This window comes from Cornus florida, unplaced genomic scaffold, assembly GCF_030987335.1.
Source record: "Cornus florida cultivar Cherokee Brave unplaced genomic scaffold, ASM3098733v1 CherokeeBrave_3.0.0_Hap2_Chr05, whole genome shotgun sequence".
Lineage (NCBI taxonomy): Eukaryota > Viridiplantae > Streptophyta > Magnoliopsida > Cornales > Cornaceae > Cornus > Cornus florida.
The window spans coordinates 92,847,060-92,867,284 of NW_026775575.1; the positions used below are offsets into that span (position 1 = coordinate 92,847,060).

Consider the following 20,225-nt stretch of genomic DNA (forward strand, 5'->3'; position numbering starts at 1 on the left):
TTATGATTGAGTCTATTTAAATTTATTTAAACCCAAACCTAGTTCCTATTTAATGTTCAGGAATCCTAGGCATGTTTCTACGTTCCATCATTCCACAGATATGAAATATACATAATTTAAACATGTAAAAATTTACACCGGAAATCAAATCAAAATTATGTATTTATTAATTCATAACACAAGAACAGACATGAACCAAATTCATAAAACCTATGTTCTAATCCAATTAAACATGCATAATTATTTAATTTTAAGTGTTTAATAAATCCTGAAATTTCCTAGACATGTATAGAAACACGAATCAAAGGGAAAGAGATAGAAGAAGAACTTGCCTTAAACTTTCAGACTGAAAGTTAAACTTCTTCTTCCTTGATCTTCTCTCTAAAGGGTTTTCTCCTCATTCCTTCCTATTTCTCCTTCTCTCTCTAACTCTCTCTCTCTAGAATATATTACGTGATATATTTTCACTCATTTTTCAACCTATAGTTGTGTATTTATAGGCTAAATAATAACCCTATTCCTTTTTCCAATCCAAGTCAACTTAATAAAGAAAAATAAAAAAATAAAAATATTAAAAAGGTAACTTAAAATATGTTACGTATATAATCTATGTATATCCTTATTAATTAAATAAAATATATACATTAGATTATTTATTAATACTAAAGTTACCATAATATTAAAAGGTAACTTAAAACATGTTATGTATATAATCTATCTGTATCCTCATTAAATAAATAAAATATATACATCAGATTATTTATTTATACTAAAGTTACCATAATATTAAAAAGGTAACTTAAAACATGTTACGTATAAAATATATATATATCCTTATTATATAAATATATAAAATATATACATCAGATTATTTATTAATACTAAAGTTACTATAATATTAATAAATTACTTTCCTTTTTATATATATGTATATACATATATATCTATATATATATGTATACAACTATCCATGGGTAATTATCCATACCCATCCAACCTCCTATCCAAGTAGTTCATGGGACCCAATTAGTTAGCCCATTACCACTAACCATAACCATAAAATAAAATAAAATAAAACAAAACATTTAATCATTTAATTTACAATTAATTACAATTAATCAAATACATCATTTAAGCACACAATCTAATTAAACAAATAATACAAACAATACCTAGACAAAATACAAATAACACATAGATAAGTAGCAATTAATCAAGTAACACTTAATTCAATTAAACACATAAATAATTAGTCAAATAATCAATTAAACAATTAAAAAAATACAATAAAAATAAAAAATAAATACCGAGACTATCCTTTTAAAATTAGGGGTATTACATTCTTCCACCCTAACAAAAGGAATTCCGTCCTCGGAATTCGCCCTTACTTCCTTTCATTATTCTTCCATTATGCTTGGAAACTGTGAGCGAAAAACATCCTCTTATTCCCAAGTAGACGCAACCTCACTATAAGGGTTCTACTTAACTCCAACATACCAAGTGGTAGATAGGGTTCCTATATTTTAAGAAACACAAGAATCATACGATGTGTAGGTTGTATCAAATAACAACGTAATCCTCCCATGTCGACAAGGGAATGATCTACATACCTCCAAGTGCCATAGAATATACGCACAAACTCCTATGCACCCAGAGCTAATAATTTGGTAACGCTAATTCAGAGGCGACTGCCTCAATTGCGAAACACAATCTTTTAAAAGTCAATGTAATAAGTAAAATTTACCTTTCTCCAAAAATCGCCTTCTTCCTACATAGAAAACAGAACGAGCAAACTACTCCCTGATAGAAAAACTCTAGTATACGAGTTCAACTATTTTCAACATCCTACTGTTGCCTCCCAACCGCGCGCAGTTCAATACAAAGGGAAGTATCTCTTTCCGACATATTTTTAAATGAAGTCAATGTCTGATTATACAACCCATACTTCCATTTCCAACCAACAAATGAGAGGTATGCATTGTGAAAAATACAAAACCTCCAAAGTTGTCACACTAACCTCCTTGTGCCAACAATATCACAGTTAAAATTCCGACAAGTGAAGTAAACACTTCCAACTGTCCATGAAAATCTGGGATATACACCTCAAACATATCCTTTATGGTCTAATTTAATCTCTCGATTAATTCATTCGTCTATAGATATGAAGTAAAGCTGCTGCTCCAAAATCTTCACAAAGCTCCTTCGAAATAGCACTTTGCATCCATTAAAATGAACATCCACATGTTATAATACCACTATCACTGAACTATAGAACTACTATGAAGTTCTAAAATAAGCATCACTTAAATTTATGTCCTTAAGTGATATTTCTCAATCCACTACTCGGATTCCATATGGAAAATTGAAATTCTAAATCAATGTCGATCCTTCCCATCGACCGTCACTCCTATTTAATTCAACTTCCATATTTGTGATAGGAAGTGACTAAAGATTCCTATGATATCCGATGATCAACTTTCCACCTTTGTAGCAGGGTTTACACTTAGGGCAATTATATATGCATCCTTATCCGTATCTATTCACCAAAACTGACATTTGATGTCATGATGTACCTTCTAACCGTTTAATCACACCAAGAAAAATTATAAATTTTTCAGCTCATTCGCCCGACCGTCATATCACTATTTACAGAAACTACTAAATCCTCCTCGAATACCTTAAACTCCATCTGAGTAAGGTAACACCGTCTCCAAGGTCAGCTCCAATATTCAAAGTTGACATTCTCAGCTACCGTAGTAATAACAAGTGTTATTATTACACCTGCTATAAATGCATCTAATAACTCAACAACTAACCGAAAGATTTAAATATTCTATCGTATGTTGAGAGCATCCATTCACATCATTGCTTCCACCAGACGGAACTTGATATAAAGTGTGAATCACCATTGTAATCTATCTAAACCGTCTCGTGATCCATTCTATTCGTGTGAACTAAAGTCGTACCAGTTCGAAATAGACAAGAATAATGTATCAGTCAACCAATATCCCATCCAAAATCCTGACCCTTGTGTAAAATCAGAATTCCCGCAACTAAATCTGTAAAATGCTCACTCATTTCCACTTTAGTATAGGAAATGGCTGCAAAGGATCTAGTGATCTTTGATGGTCCATCTCTATTATCTAATAAATATTAGAAGAACTAAAAGTTGTGAAACTCAGTCCGTGCATCCTCCATCCAATTTGTCTATAGAAAGTACCGTTAGTCCAGTACCACCAGCTTTTGTCTGTACCCAACGTTTAAATTGGAGCGTCTTCAAAAGCGAATTCTGTAACTAAATCTATCCACCACTGATCCGTGATAAATTTGCCGATATTGAAAATCAATCAGTAATTCCATTTATCAATAGTCAACTATGACTTTAATTCAACAAAAGTCAACAAACTACAACATTTCCATGCATACCATGCACCTCATCTTTATAAAGGTGTTTGGTCTCACCATCTTGTCTTTGACACACCATGTTTCTTTAAAACAAGTTAATGACAATCCGACTTCTTTGTCTATCTTCAAAAGAATATGAAATCCTTCCATCCTCTACATAAGTTATCAATTTCCTAATAACAACTAATTGTTGCAAATTGTGATCTAAAAAAAAAAAAAGAAATTCCATATTATTTATGCAAGTGAATAAGACTTAGTTTCATCCTCTATATACAACACCGGCAACTCCTCCTAATGACACGCCCTCACGAATAAAATTCTTGATTAAGAATAGACTGATGAATATTTATTCAATCTACTATCCTCAATCGATGTCATTCTAATAAGTACCTAAACCCGTACTAAATCCTCCTTTCGACTTAGCAACAACTTTCAGAATTTTTCAAGAAGATGTTCAGCAAATCTGGCACCTCAGATAAATCATCGTGGTGTTACAGTGATCATTATTTACCACTACGTTACGCATACCGAAACATTAACAATTACCAATATCATGGTGTTGTAATATGATACGAATCTATACCTAACGTAAAGTATATCAAACAAATCGTTCTAGATTGTTTGACTCGTAATCATGGTTTAATTATCCCATCCCAAAACACACCATAATGACATATGTCCAGGTCCAATAGATTGGCTAGATTTATGTGTATCTACCAAATCTTACGACCATATGCTCACAAATCTAGCGTAAATAGCGCTATTAGTCCATGTTATTAAAACAATAGTTAGCTGATCACATACTTGTGTCCCCAACTAAACTACATACCATTAACCAGAATAATCAACGAAAGTAAAACACGTATGACAAACACACTAGCACAAAATATACTCCTACTTAGGACATCATTCTTTCTAGAAAAGAAAGTCTCCTTTGAAATCAACCTTACCAGATTGTTTCACAATTTCCTTTTATAATTTTGTAGGTAATCATCCAACCTCAAAATATACCCTTTAAACATAGCTTAAAAGCAACATATGTTTGTCTAAGCAAATACTAAGGGCTTAACCCTCATCCTCCCTATACGCAGAATGTAAACTATCTAACTTGGCTTTATAAAGTGAATTAGAACGTCACAACATAATACCAATACCTTCCTGAATGTGATACAAAATCATACGTTTCGTTCTGATAAGAACTCCATCAAATCTCCAATCTTCTGAAGAGTACTTCTTATATATCTCTTTTAGAGATGATAAAACAGTTTAATTATATATAGATTGATCAATACCAATTCTACAAATAACATTCGCTATACAACCAGCAAATAAGATCACCCTCGCGCGATCATCCATCTTCCATATGTAGTACCCTTTCTCTTGAATACGCTGAAATCTCCTCCATTAGGATCCTCTTTGGACTCCTAATCCCCACTTGTCTCCATTTTGAGATCAACTGAAGTCGTGTTGGCCCCGATATGCGATGACCTATCATGCACATCTAAATCATTCCTTGGCTTATACTTTAAAGTAGCTCCAAACGAACCTAAACATTTGATCCCTAATTCTGCCTTTGGGCAATGAAATCAATAATGTACTCATTTACTCCTTTTGGTCTTTATCGCTGTTGCCTTAGACCCCATCTTTTTCCTAGTGCCAACCATTCTGTAACTATAGAATATAATTGACATCAGCTCTTCCAAATGAACCGTAAATAGAGTACAATGAATCCTAATACGGGCTCTAAGTTTTAAGAGACGCAACGCGGAAGTCACATAACAAAAGACACTCCTAAGGACACTTGAACCTGGAATGCTCTGATACCAACTGTGATACCCCCGGATTTCCGAATGCGGGTTGGCCAGGCCCACGCCCGAATACCTGAGGATATCAAAACAAATTGATAATAAACTAATACAGAGTACAAAAGAATAAAGAAGAATAAATAAAATGCTGACAAGAAACTAAAATGATAATCTAATAATAAACCTCAGAATATATTTCCATTAATTAATAAACTCTTCTGATACAACTGATCCTCCAAAATACAACTGGGAATCCATACTGTGTGGACCCCTAGAAAATCCAAACTAAACAAATGACAGCAATAACTGTCTAAATCAGGAAACTGAATCATAAAGGAACTCTTATGTAACATCGGAAGAATGAAGTAGACTGATACCTGCTCAGCACGAACAACCTTTACTCCTGACGAACACCTGAAAAATAATGGTGGGTCAGGCCCACAAACAAATTTTACTCTACTACAATCCAAGTAGAGATCCGATACACGTATACATCATAGTCAATCCAACAGTAACTAGTAGTCCGTATATATATATATACACACTAAAGGAACCTCACTAGACTATAGGGTTGTCTCAACCTAAATAGTAGGCAACATGCAAAACGCACATATAGTGGGCATGAGTACCTAGACCTACTAGGGTACACAACTACACTATATCTAGATACACATCCCTGGCAATATACGCACCCTAACCACTGATCCTGAGACTCAAGCTCATATCATGGCACCATACTTATATATATATAATCTAGTAACCATCCTATTCAGTATAAATTAATCCTCCATAAGTCATTCAACTTGTTCAGCTGACCTGACTTGAATATAAGTAGGACTTAACATTTTAGTTAATCCATTCCCTTATATAATAAATTAATCCTCCATAAGTCATTCAACTTGTTCAGCTGACCTGACTTGAATATAAGTAGGATTTAACATTTTAGTTAATCCATTCCCTTATATAAAATATGTAGGACTTAACTGATAAGTTAATCCGTTCCTAGAATGCCACTGTCCCATACCGGTGCATTAAATCACACAATTCAACAATTGATGTAACGATTAAGGAAATACATCAAACAATCCAGAAATAACTATGATAATATGATATCAAGTTATCACAAAATATGAATGACTTATTATTTATTTAAGTTTCCTATATCATATGTCCTACATAAACTGAATCTTATATATATGATGATATTTTATTATACCGTCAAATAAGCATTCTCCATATCCAATTCATCCTACACATTTAATCTCAATTGTTAAAACATATTAAAAGATTAAATTCATTCGTTTGTTTAAAACATTCAAATAGCAAGCATCATTATGATTGAGTCTATTTAAATTTATTTAAACCCAAACCTAGTTCCTATTTAATGTTCAGGAATCCTAGGCATGTTTATACATTCCATCATTCCACAGATATGAAATATACATAATTTAAACATGTAAAAATTTACACCGGAAATCAAATCAAAATTATGCATTTATTAATTCATAACACAAGAACAGATATGAACCAAATTCATAAAACCTATGTTCTAATCCAATTAAACATGCATAATTATTTAATTTTAAGTGTTTAATAAATCCTGAAATTTCCTAGACATGTATAGAAACACGAATCAAAGGGAAAGAGATAGAAGAAGAACTTGCCTTAAACTTTCAGACTGAAAGTTAAACTTCTTCTTCCTTGATCTTCTCTCTAAAGGGTTTTCTCCTCATTTCTTCCTCTTTCTCCTTCTCTCTCTAACTCTCTCTCTCTAGAATATATTACGTGATATATTTTCACTCCTTTTTCAACCTATAGTTGTGTATTTATAGGCTAAATAATAACCCTATTCCTTTTTCCAATCCAAGTCAACTTAATAAAGAAAAATAAAAAAATAAAAATATTAAAAAGGTAACTTAAAATATGTTACATATATAATCTATGTATATCCTTATTAATTAAATAAAATATATACATTAGATTATTTATTAATACTAAAGTTACCATAATATTAAAAGGTAACTTAAAACATGTTACGTATATAATCTATCTGTATCCTCATTAAATAAATAAAATATATACATCAGATTATTTATTTATACTAAAGTTACCATAATATTAAAAAGGTAACTTAAAACATGTTACGTATAAAATATATGTATATCCTTATTATATAAATATATAAAATATATACATCAGATTATTTATTAATACTAAAGTTACTATAATATTAATAAATTACTTTCCTTTTTATATATATGTATATACATATATATCTATATATATATGTATACAACTATCCATGGGTAATTATCCATACCCATCCAACCTCCTATCCAAGTAGTTCATGGGACCCAATTAGTTAGCCCATTACCACTAACCATAACCATAAAATAAAATAAAATAAAACATTTAATCATTTAATTTACAATTAATTACAATTAATCAAATACATCATTTAAGCACACAATCTAATTAAACAAATAATACAAATAATACCTAGACAAAATACAAATAACACATAGATAAGTAGCCAATTAATCAAGTAACACTTAATTCAATTAAACACATAAACAATTAGTCAAATAATCAATTAAACAATTAAAAATATACAATAAAAATAAATAAATAAATACCGAGACTATCCTTTTAAAATTAGGGGTATTACAGTTATGCTGAATTTTTTTTAAATTTTGGCATCAGTTAGGGTCGTTACAAATTTGGTATCAGAGCGATGGTTCGAATACCACTAAGACGACGGGTAGAGGCTTACCTAGGGTTATCTGGGAAGTTATTTGCATTGTTATTTCCTTGTTTTGAAAAGTGTTTTGCTATTTGAAAAAGTATGATTAACTGCTTACGTGCTTATGTGCTTATATGCCTATATTAATGTGTTCATTACATAGTATTACATGCTTAATGTTTGTACAATATCTTTTTGCGTTGGGTTGTTCACGGTTGGACCTTAGTGTTATCGTTATTGAATTATTTTCTTTGTTTTATAGAACGATGTCACGGCGTGAGGAAATCAGGGAAGTTGGCCCTAGACCGACTAGGGGTGATGTTGGCGAGAGCTCCAGCTCTAATCCGGAGGAGCTAAATGATGAGGACACACTTCTTAGGGACTTGATTCCCCCAAGAGTTGTCCCCACAAGGAGGGATAATGTTGAAGCACCCGTAGAAGTGGGTGAAGGTTCTGTGGCACTGGAGTTAAATCGTTTGTTGCAAAATATCGTGAGGGCAATGATTACTGCTCAGTCGAAGTCGGCACTACAACCTACAGTTCAAGTTGAGGAGACGCCAGCTTAGAAGCGTCTCAAGATTATTAAGGGGTTTTCTCAGCTGATGCCAGTTATGTTTAAGGGCGGTGCGGATCCAATGATAGCAGATGACTACATGGAGCAAGTTGAAACTCAATTGATTTCAATGGATGTGACGGAGGATCATTTGAAGATCATCCTAGCTACTTATAAGTTTGCTAAGGATGCCAAATTATGGTGGAAGTCAGTTACGAGTCGGTACAAGGTGGAGGAGATGAGTTGGGACAAGTTGAAGGAATTGTTTTATGAAAAGTACTTTCCGTTTTCTAAAAGATGGGAGTTACAAGACCAGTTTCATAACCTTATCCAAGGGAGCATGTTAGTGGCAGAATATGAAAACAAGTTCACTTCACTTTCTCGCTTTGCTCCAGAAATGGTGAGAGATGAAGTTAACAAGACTCGGAAGTTTGTTTCTGGTCTTAATGATCGGATGAGGCCGTTGATCACGGCACAGTTCATCAAGGTATATTCTGAAGCAGTGGAAAGGGCTTTAATGTCAGAAGCAGATAACAGAGATAAGGATACGAGAAGGGAACAGTGGAAGCAGAAGAGGGGTGCAGGGCCATCCTCAGAAAGATCTTCTTGGAAGAAGAATAAAGGTGGTTCATTTCAGTTTCAGGGGCAACAATCTACACGATCTGTTCCTACCACTCCTATGCCAGTTGGATCTGACAAGGGTGGAATTGTTTGTTATCAATGTCAGTAGCCTGGGCATTACAAGTCCAGTTGTCCTATGAGATTGACTTCAGTTTCTTCAGCTCCAAAGGCTTGTTATGGGTGTGGCCAGCAGGGCCATTTGATTCGGGACTGTCCGAGTCAGGGAGCAGGCACCACTAGTGGTAGAGTGTCACGGCAGAGGCCGTCACAGTCTGCTATGGTTCAATCAGGTTTCAAACCACCGCCGCCACTACCACAGCCTGTCTTGTCTTCTCAGGGTTCACGACCAGCTAGGAGGGATACTCCTACTGTGTCGGCACAACAGTCTGGTGTTCAGATTAGTAGTTCACAGGCACAGGCACCACAGGGGCGTGTCTTTGCCCTTGCACCGACTGATGCATCTCCTAGATCTTCAGTTCTCCGAGGTATATTTCCAGTGTTTGGTTCTTGGGCCCGTGTTTTGTTTGATTCTGATGTATCTCATTCTTTCATTTCATCATCATTTGCACTTGCATCGGGGTTAGAGGTCAGTTTTATGGGTCAGGCGTTGTGTGTTGATACGCCAATTGGAGTTTCAGTGTCTTTTAGCCGAGTCGTGAGGGACTGTTCCATTGTGATAGCCGGGCGGACTTTTGTGTTTGACCTTATCCTCCTGGAGATGACTAGCTTTGATGTCATTCTCGGGATGGATTGGTTAGCTTCCTTTCATGCAACGATCGACTGTTTCAGAGGAAGGGTTACAGTTTGTACTCCCGAGGGAGACTGTTTCTTTTTCGTGGGAGATCGGAGTGATTCCCACATTTCATCGTTTTATGAAATTCGTGGACAGAGTCGTGGTGATTACTTTTTGGCTAGCCTTATAACCGAAGAGGATGATGTTGTGGAAGAATATTATCCTACAGTTGTTCGTGATTTTCTGGATGTGTTTCCGGAGGATTTGACAGAGTTGCCTCCACACCGAGAAGTGGAGTTCTCTATTGAGTTAATGCCAGGTACCGCGCCGATTTCTATGGCACCGTATCGTATGGCACCAGTTGAATTGGAGGAATTAAAAAGACAGCTTGATGATTTGAGGATGAAAGATTTCATCCGACCGAGTGTGTCACCATAGGGCGCACCGGTCTTGTTTGCTAAGAAGAAAGATGGTTCTTTGAGGTTGTGCATCGATTATCGGAAGTTGAATCGTGCCACCATCAAGAACAAGTATCATTTGCCAAGGATAGATGATTTATTTGATCAGTTGAGGGGAGCCAGTTGTTTCTCCAAGATTGAATTGAGGTTTGGCTATTATTAGTTGCGGGTTAAGGATGAGGATATCCCGAAGACATCATTCCGTACACGGTATGGACACTATAAGTTCCTTGTAATGCCTTTTGGCTTGACTAATGCTCCAGCGGTATTCATGGACTTAATGAACCGCGTCTTTCACGATTACTTGGACCAGTTTGTGGTAGTTTTCGTGGATGACATTCTTGTGTATTCACGATCTCGGGAGGAGCACGAGATCCATTTAAGTATTGTTTTACAAATTTTACGGGAGCACCGGTTGTATGCCAAATATGAGAAATGTGAATTTTGGCTACAAGAGGTGAAGTTTTTGGGACATGTTGTTTCAGAAGGCGGAGTGTCAGTTGATCCATCAAAGATTGAAGCTGTTTTGCATTGGGAGCAACCCAAGAATGTGTTTGAGATCCATAGTTTTCTTGGTCTAGCGGGTTACGACCGGAGATTTGTGAAAGATTTCTCCCGTTTAGCAGCGTCTATGACCCGTTTAACCCGGAAAGGGATTAAGTTTGCATGGAATGAAGCCTATGAGTCATCTTTCCAGGAATTGAAGACAAGATTGACTATGGCTCCAGTGTTGGTGATACCTGAGCGTGGCTTGGGTTATGTGATCTATTGTGATGCTTCACGTGATGGTTTAGGATGTGTGTTGATGCAGGATGGTAGAGTAGTGGCTTATGGGTCTCGACAGTTGAAGACTCACGAGTAAAACTACCCTACTCATGATTTGGAGTTGGCGACAGTTATGTTTGCTTTGAAGTGTTGGAGACACTACTTGTATGGTAAGAGATTCGAGGTGTACTCGGATCATAAAAGTCTCAAGTACCTTTTCTCCCAAAAGGACTTGAACAATAGACAGAGAAGATGGGTTGAATTCTTGGAAGATTATAATTTTGACTTGCAATATCATCCGGGCAAGGCAAATGTGGTAGGAGATGCCTTAAGCCGAAAATCTCGTGGAACTTTGGCCTATCTGGCTATTTGGAAGTGGAAGATGCTTAAGGATTTGGCAGAGATGGGATTGTATTGTTTTGATGACGATGTTGATAGCGAGCCAGCATTCTTGTTTAGTCTTGTGGCTCAGCCTACTCTTGTTGTACGAGTGATTGAGTCACAGAGACAAGACCCGGATTTAGATGCCATTCACGCTTTGATCTCTAGTTGTGAGACAGTGAAAGATTGGGCCTTGTATGCAGATGGGGGTCTACGGTTCAGGGGTTTGTTGGTGGTTCCTACGGTTTGTCGTGAGGACGTCTTACGGGAGTTTCACACTTCCCGCTTTGCAGTTCATCCAGGTGGTACCAAGATGTATCACAATTTAAGACGTCAGTATTGGTGGAACGGGATGAAGAAAGATGTTGCACAGTTTGTGGCTAGATGCCTCGCCTGTCAGCAGGTGAAGGCAGAGCATCAAAAACCAGCCGGTTTATTACAACCATTGCCTGTAGCGCAGTGGAAATGGGAGCATATTGCTATGGATTTTGTGACAGGTCTTCCAAGGTCACGAAGGGGCAATGAGTCCGTATGGGTCATCATTGACAGATTGACCAAGACGGCTCACTTTTTGCATATTAAGGCAACAGATGATGCAGAGAAGCTTGGTGTTCTTTATGTGAAAAATATTGTAAGGTTACATGGAGTTCCAGTAACCATTGTGTCAGATAGGGATGCTAAGTTCACTTCGAAATTCTGGGAAGGACTTCAAGCAGCGTTTGGCTCAGCGTTGCATCTAAGTACGGCATTACATCCACAGACTGATGGTCAGTCAGAGCGTACTATCCAGATTTTGGAAGATATGCTCCGGGCATGTGTGCTTGAATTGGGTGGTAGTTGGGAGGATCGCCTTCCACTTATTGAATTTGCCTACAACGACAGTAATCAGGCAAGCATTCAGATAGCTCCATTTGAGGCGTTGTATGGTAGACCTTATAGATCTCCTGCTTGTTGGACTGAGGTAGGCGAGACAGCCGCCTTAGGACCTGACATTGTACTCGAGACTACTGAGAAGATTAAGTTGATAAGACAGAGGTTACTTACAGCTCAGAGCCGACAGAAGAGTTATGCGGATAAGCGGAGACGGTCGTTATCCTTTGAGGTGGGAGACCACGTTTTTCTTCGGGTTTCTTCACGGAAGGGATTGAGGATTGATGAGATTCGGGAAAAGTGGCAAGTTGTCGCCATGATTCATTGGACCATTTGAGATTTTGGACTGTGTAGGAGAGGTTGCCTACAGACTTGCTTTGCCACCACAGTTGGATAGGGTCCACAATGTTTTCCATGTATCGATGTTACGGAAGTACGAGCCAAATCCATCTCACATTTTGAGTTGGGTTGATGTAGACATTGATGAGGATGTTTCCTACGAGGAAGGACCAGTTCAGATTCTTGACACACAACAAAAGGTGTTGAGGAACAAGACGATACCAATGGTGAAAGTCCTTTGGAGACACCACAGAGTCGAGGATGCTACTTGGGAGCTCGAACAGGAGTATCCAGAGTTGTTTTCTTCTCCGGGTATGTCTTGATTTCGGGGACGAAATTTTTTAAAGTTGGGGAGAATGTAATGTCTGTAAGTTAAAAAAAAAAAAAAAAAAAAAAAAAAAAAAAAAGGTGGGACCCACAGCTTTTGTAAAGTAGTCATAAGACCACGTTTTTTTTTTTCATTTTTTCTTGTTCTCTGTTTTCTTCTCTCCCGCAGCCTCTCTGTTCCTCTTTATTTTCTTTTTTCTTTTTTTCTTTTACAACTTCAAATCTTGATTGCTCTCTCAATCCTTGGTAGATTTGAGAGCCGTTTGAGGCAAAACGACAAGCACGACGAGCTCTACGTGCTAGTACCAGAAATTCCGGCTTTTGGTCCTCTTTGGGAGCTCGAATTTAAGAACCCATTTCTAGGGATTTTGCTCATTTTGAGGTAGGGGCATCTTAATACACTCCTTTCTTGTTCTATTGTGAATTACACCTCCTTGTCGCGTCAAACATGTTTAATTGGGAGTTAATTGTATCTATGATTGTATGAATGATGTCTAGAGAATTTTCAAGAGCTTGATTATGACTTGTTTCATGTGTAAAATATGTTTAGAAGTTGCTTTATCATGCCCACTATGTGTTAACATGCTGAAAATGACAAATGAGAACATGTTTATTTAGATTGTGCCAAATTTCCCATTGTCATAATATTGATATTATATGTACATCCATGCACATGTCATTGGGATGCATAAAATGGGAGAATTTGTCTTGAAATGAAAATGGGGAAAATTTTAGGAGAAGAGTTTTGTCAAATAGTTTTGATAAACCCGATCACTGCGGGGTTACCAACGGGCCGGAGGTTAATATAGCCTAGAGGGGACTAGGGAGTCGCCCTAGCGTGGTTGAGCTATTCAGGCCCCTCGATGACGTTGCGGGGTTACCAAAGGTCTAGGGACGATAGCCAATCCTCCTCTCGTGTCGCGGCGGGGTTACCAAAGGGTGGGCTGTATTAACATTTGAAAGTGATGGTTTTGTGAATGAAAATGGGGAGTGACATTAGCATGTATTACATTTCATTGCACTGCATGGTTTATAATTGGAATTGACGTGCATATTGTTTTAATTCCCTAAATTGCATGATCCCTATTTTCCATTGGCCTATGCTTTGTTTGGATTCACAAGGACACAAGAATTGTGTCTTAAGTGTCACCTACTGAGCTTTATGCTCACCCTACTATTTATATTATTTTTTTCAGGTCTTAGAAATGAACCGGTGGACGACAATCCACCTCAAGCTTGAAAGTTGTTAGAAGGTTGTTTAATATTTTGTATTTTGACCATTTTATGTATATTCATAGTTGTGGAGATGTAACTAAGTTAGTATTCATGGCCTTGTAACATAAGAACAAACTTATCTTTTGTTTGATGTAAATGAAACTAATGGAATTATGGTATATGTTTTCATGCAATTGTATCATGTAACGTTGTAAGACAGGGACTTTAAATCTTAACCGTGTATTTTGGGACTGTAATTATGTTAATTTAGATTAATTGGTGTGTGAATGTTCCACCATGAGAGGAACTATGTTGAGGTATAATAAACGGATGAATGGGATGCTGGATGATTTTATGTGTTTTGTGTATTGGGACAGGTTGTTGAAGGCTCATTTTTAGGGGAGGTTATGCCGAATTTTTTTTAAATTTTGGCATCAGCTAGGGTCGTTACAAACACACTCTTGCTAGCCACGTCAACACAATTGCTAACTTGATTAACAAGCCACACGTACATTGTTAGCCAATATTGTCCTAATAATACTATGATTAAATTAAACTACCTAGAGTAACTATACATCATGTTATATTAAACTTGGAGAATCATTATTCATGAACCTCATGTTGTATCAACCAAAGAAATATTTATATAATGAAGTTCTCTCCTTACTTACCTTTAAAAAATAATAATAAAGAAATACATTCTAATCAATGTAAGTGATCATGCTATATACTTGAACTCATATAAGAAGTTGGCTTGAAATTACTGCAAAAAAATGAGCAATTTAAACTTCAGCTTCATTTTAAAATTAACTTATTTTGATTTGGAATTGAAGTTAGAGGAAACCCACTGGTCAACACAACTGGACTTTGAAAACAATTCCCATGAATGGGTCGTAAGTAAAATGTTAGGTGGTCAATTTATTTAAAATAGTGTGCCTTATTTTAGTTATAGATACTACTTGTCCCTACCAACTAATTAGACTCGATCAAGGTCAATAGGTCAATAGTGAATGGACTCTGTGAAAAAGAAAAAATAAAATAAAATAATGAATGACTCTGAACCGTGTCAATAGATGAACTAAAATACAAATCAAGTCAATTTTGTATGAATGACAAGCCAGTATATACATATACATATGGGTGTGTGTGTGTGTGTGTGTGTGTGTGTGTTAATTGAATACTCCGTATAACTTAACAATTAAGACATACTTCTGATTAGAAGTACTCCAAGCTAGGATTGAAAAAAACAAAATAATGTAGTACCAAAGAGTAAAGCATCCTCAGAAACACCTGCATTTTGAGCTGCCAAGCAAATTCATCACTCCAACTGAAGATCAATTGTCCATTAGGTAACCGTAATTAAATTAATTAATTAACATAGAAAACATGGAAACAACCGCGTGTTTTGTATCTCTGATGTATGCGTATTTATTCCACTTTAAAAAATTGAACCAGTCAGTTCTTCCTTGTTTATACAAAAAGTCCCAGTCACTTCACACACACACACATTAAAAAATAAATAAAAAATTGAAGTAGGTTGTTAAAGATTCTTGGGGTCTTGGCATATATTTGCACCAGCGACCGGTTTAGTCTTTTAGTGGGATGTTTTTCCTGGTGAAGTAAGGCCGGTCAAAGTGTTTTTGTTGCATGTTTTGTGTTGAGGGTGATTTACAAAAATAAAGGTTGAATCTGTTTCGAATGAAAACGGAAACGCAAAACAGCAACAGTTGCCAACCGAACCCTAGTAAGTTGTAAACAAGGAAGAACTGCACAAACAAAGGTGGAAGATCGATGGTCCAGCAGCCCAAAGAAGCATTAATTACTTGATCAGCAAGTTGGAAAATGGTCTTTGCTTAGGATGTTTGTTTGTATTAATTGGATGAAGCTAAATGCCATGAAAATTACCAGGAAACTCCTATATATGGTGTGGATCCTACTTATACCAAATCAAGAATAAGATACATATATATATATATATATATATTCTTCGCTGGCCTGATTGCGATTGCTGGCCTATGATAGTATGATACGAGACTTTCCGAGAAGCAATCAGGCCAGCGAAGAATATATATATATATATATATAAAACTTACAAAGTTAAAGAGTAATGGAGGTTCTTCTTAGCTATATATATATATATATATATAACTTACAAAGTTAAAAGAGTACTGGAGGTTCTTCTTAGCTAGGTAGCCAAATAGGATGGGAACATTTGGTCATCTCTTCTTTACTATTATGGCCTTGGCCTTGTTTACATATCCCCAAAAAGTAATAGCCTATCAAGGTATGAATCACACAACAGCAACAAACCTTGTCAAGGGCATTATAGGTGCCATTGTGGATTACACTTCTCGTATAGGTAAAGAAGAGAGAGTTGCAATGGAAATGGCGATCGACGATTTCAACAGCCTCACCAACCAAACACTCACTCTGCGTGTAATGAACTCTCAAGGAGAAACCTTCCAAGCTGGTCTTGCTGGTATACATATTTTCTCAACTTAATTTTATACTTGCGTAAGAAATTTTGTTTAATTATATCCTGATAAAGCAATAAAGCAAACATCAATACACAACAGATGGCTGTGAATAAAATTTACATATATATATGCTAATTTTTGTTAACAACAATGACTTGCAGCTAGAGATCTTATCGACAAGGAGGGAGTGAAAGCCATTTTGGGGCCACAGACATGGGAAGAAACGTCAGCAGTTGCAGAGATTTGTAGCCAATATTCTCATACAATTCCACTTCTTTCTCTAGCCGATGCTGCTCCCGCATGGGCAACCACGCGCTGGCCGTTCCTGATTCAAGCCTCACCGAGCCAAGACACACAAATGAAGGCTGTGGCTGCTGTTGTTCAGTCATGCAGATGGCGTAGGGTGGTCTTTATATACGAGGACAGTGTTTCTTCTGCCAACGGATTAGTCCATCTCTCTGATGCCCTCCGCGAAGTAGGTGCAGAAATAGGCCGGTTCCTAGCACTCTCACCTTACAACGACTTGTCTCAAGAGCTTGAGAGGCTTGAAGGAGACCAATGTCGAGTCTTTTTGGTTCATTCGTCCTTGCCAATGGCTATTCGTGTATTTGAGACCGCGAAGAAGTTGAAGATGATGCAAAAGGATTATGTGTGGATCACTACCGACTCCACAACAAGTCTTGTCCATTACATTAACCATTCTTCCATTTCCTCCATGCAAGGGGTTCTAGGCATCAGGAGGTATTTCCGGGATCCCCGGACACATTTACATGATTTCTACCTGAAATTTCGTAAAAAGTTTGCTTTGGAGCATCCAGAAGAAGAAAATCATGAACCTGGGATTTTCGCGCTGCAGGCCTATGATGCCACTAAAGCAGTGGCTTCAGCAATTCAGGAAGGAGACAGAGAAGGCCAACAATTGTTAGAAAAAATTTCATCGAGTGACTTCAAAGGCTTAAGTGGTAATGTCAAATTTGTTGGGAAAAGATTAGCTCCAGCAAAAGTGTTTCAGATTGTGAATGTGATCGGAAGGAGTTATAAAGAACATGGGTTTTGGACCTTCAAAAAAGGCTTCTCAGAGACCATTGATGAAGGGGCTATCTACAGTGATTCAATGGACACACTGGGGATAGTGATTTGGCCTGGGGGACCTCGGTATACACCGAGAGGATGGACTCTTCGAACCATTGACAAGCCATTAAGAATAGGCGTGCCAAACGGATCCTTAACCAACCGCTTTGTGAATGTCCAGTATCATCCTTCCACAAAGAATTACACCATCAAAGGATTTTCAATCGAGGTATTCAGAAAAACTGTGGAACGATTACCATATTATTTGCCATATGAGCTCATTACATGGGGAGGCAATTACACTTCTCTGGTGGAACAAGTTCATCTAAAGGTGAGATTATTCACTCTTCTATTTGTCCCAGCTTGTTCAATTTTTGACATATAAAACATTAATATAGCTGTGGTTTTTTTTTTTTTTTTTTGTTTTTTTTTTTTTTTTTTTTTTTTCCTAGTTGGTACTCACACACACATGTCTCTTTCGAGACTTGAATCTCTAACCTCCCTTTAGGAAGTAAGAGACTGATACCGCTAGACCACTGACCCGTTGGGTTTTTTTTGTCCTTTTTGTTTTTGGTATGTATGTATGTATGCGTATTAACAAGAACTTTGATGCAGAACTTCGACGCAGCAGTTGGTGACATAGCGATTATTTCCAAGCGATACGAATATGTAGAATTCACACATCCTCATACCGTATCAGGATTGGTGATGGTAGTCCCGGTTCAGTCACAATCGAGCAATAATACATGGCTATTCATGAAGCCATTCACAACAAAAATGTGGATTCTTACAGCGGTCATAAATATCTACAATGGCTTCGTTGTATGGATGATAGAGCGGAATCACTGCCCTGAACTCAAAGGCTCATCAGTGAATCAACTAGGAACCTTGCTTTGGTTGGCTTTCAGCGCATTGTTCCCTGTACAAGGTAAGTGTACTCAAGTAGTGACAACACATCGTTTTTATAAAGAAAACAATTCGAACAACAACAAATACACATATATCGTGTTGGTTGGTTGATTTGTTTGGAATTTGGGGACAGGGGAAAGGCTGCATAGCAATTTATCAAGGATGGCGACGGTGGTGTGGCTGTTTGTGGCACTAATCATCACACAGAGCTACACAGCTAGTCTAACCAGCATGCTCACTGTCCAAAGCCTTCAACCAAAAGTGGCAGATATTGGAACACTAAAGAGTAGCAATGCATATATTGGCTACTCCAATAAATCTTTTGTGGTGAGCTACTTGGTGGGCGTCTTAAACTTCAGCAACAACAATGTCAAGAGTTATTCAACACCCGAAGGATACGCACAAGCCCTCAAATCTGGAGAAATTGCAGCAGCTTTTCTTGAAGTTCCTGTGGCCAAGTTATTCATCGCCAAATATTGCAAGAGCTTCATCATGGCAGGGCCAACCTACAAAGTCGGAGGATATGGATTTGTAAGAATTGATTTCTCTCTTTTTCTTCTTTCAATTAAGTTTTTTAATTGCATTTTAATTTCTATACACATATACAAAAGGCTTGCATATATGTTGGGTAGTTTTAGAAACTGAAGAACACCTAAACCAGTTAGAGTTTGGTTCTTTTGTTGAGGCCAAACTTCTTACCAACAAAAACCATGAACAACTGATATATATCTTCATTCTTACAATATGCACTCATATAATCAAAATGTTAAGATCAAGTAACTGTAGAACTGAAATAATTTGTATAGACGTCAAATTGCATATAGCATATGACACGTGTTAGGCCTTCTTCTACTCTATCTAAGGTCATAACTTCAATCAAACGACGTGTTATCATATCTTTTTTTACTAGGCCTATCTACTCACGTTAACTTTGGTCTTCCTCTAATGATTTAGGCATTTCCGAAGGGATCCCTTATGCTTCCTGACATAGATGCAGCTCTGCTGAATGTCTCTGAGAGCGGCGTGCTACGACACTTGGAGGAGAGATTGGCTGCAGAAGAGAAGTGTGTGGAGGTAGAATCGGATAATAAAACTGCGAGTCTAAGCCCCAACAGCTTTTGGGTACTTTTCGTGTTCACAGGAGGGATATCAACAATTGCTTTAATCATCTATGGGGTTAGAGGGACATGGTCGACCGGACACTTCATGCTTAAACAGAAAAGCATTTGGATGTTCATAGTGGTTACAATGGAAAAGTGGAGGCTTCAGCAGAATCGCTTCTTCAGAAAAGTTAGTGATGTTGAGAGTCCTAAAAATCTCCCAAATGCATCAAACACGTGGGTTCAAATGAGTCATGTCTAGACAATATTCTAGGTTTAAGGACACTGTTTTAAGCACATCCATATATGTCTTTCTTTTTTGGATAGTTGGTTTTGTGGTGGAGCTTGTATAGTTGTTTGCAGTTAGCCCGTTGGGTCTGTTTTTAGGTGGCTTAATGAAAAAAATTCGATTTATCATGTTATAGGAATTTCCTACTATACAATGAAAATGAT

General features: G+C 36.9%; 1 protein-coding gene across 1 annotated transcript; it reads left to right on the forward strand.

Moving 5' to 3' along the window:
- The first annotated feature begins 16,394 nt into the window (after nt 1–16,394).
- Nucleotides 16,395–20,160, forward strand: LOC132307659 (glutamate receptor 2.9-like). The gene is made up of 5 exons (XM_059805482.1): nt 16,395–16,694; nt 16,854–18,094; nt 18,379–18,691; nt 18,806–19,203; nt 19,627–20,160. Exons 1-5 carry the CDS (start codon nt 16,418–16,420, stop codon nt 20,032–20,034), a joined length of 2,637 nt encoding a protein of 878 aa, XP_059661465.1. The 5' UTR covers nt 16,395–16,417; the 3' UTR covers nt 20,035–20,160.
- Nucleotides 20,161–20,225: the final 65 nt, after the last annotated feature.

Coding starts and splice junctions, on each gene's coding strand:
- LOC132307659 (XM_059805482.1), top strand. CDS start 16,418: ATGGGAACATTTGGTCATCTCTTCTTTACTATTATGGCCTTGGCCTTG. Junction 16,695..16,853: donor CTTCCAAGCTGGTCTTGCTG/GTATACATATTT, acceptor AATGACTTGCAG/CTAGAGATCTTATCGACAAG. Junction 19,204..19,626: donor AAGTCGGAGGATATGGATTT/GTAAGAATTGAT, acceptor CTAATGATTTAG/GCATTTCCGAAGGGATCCCT.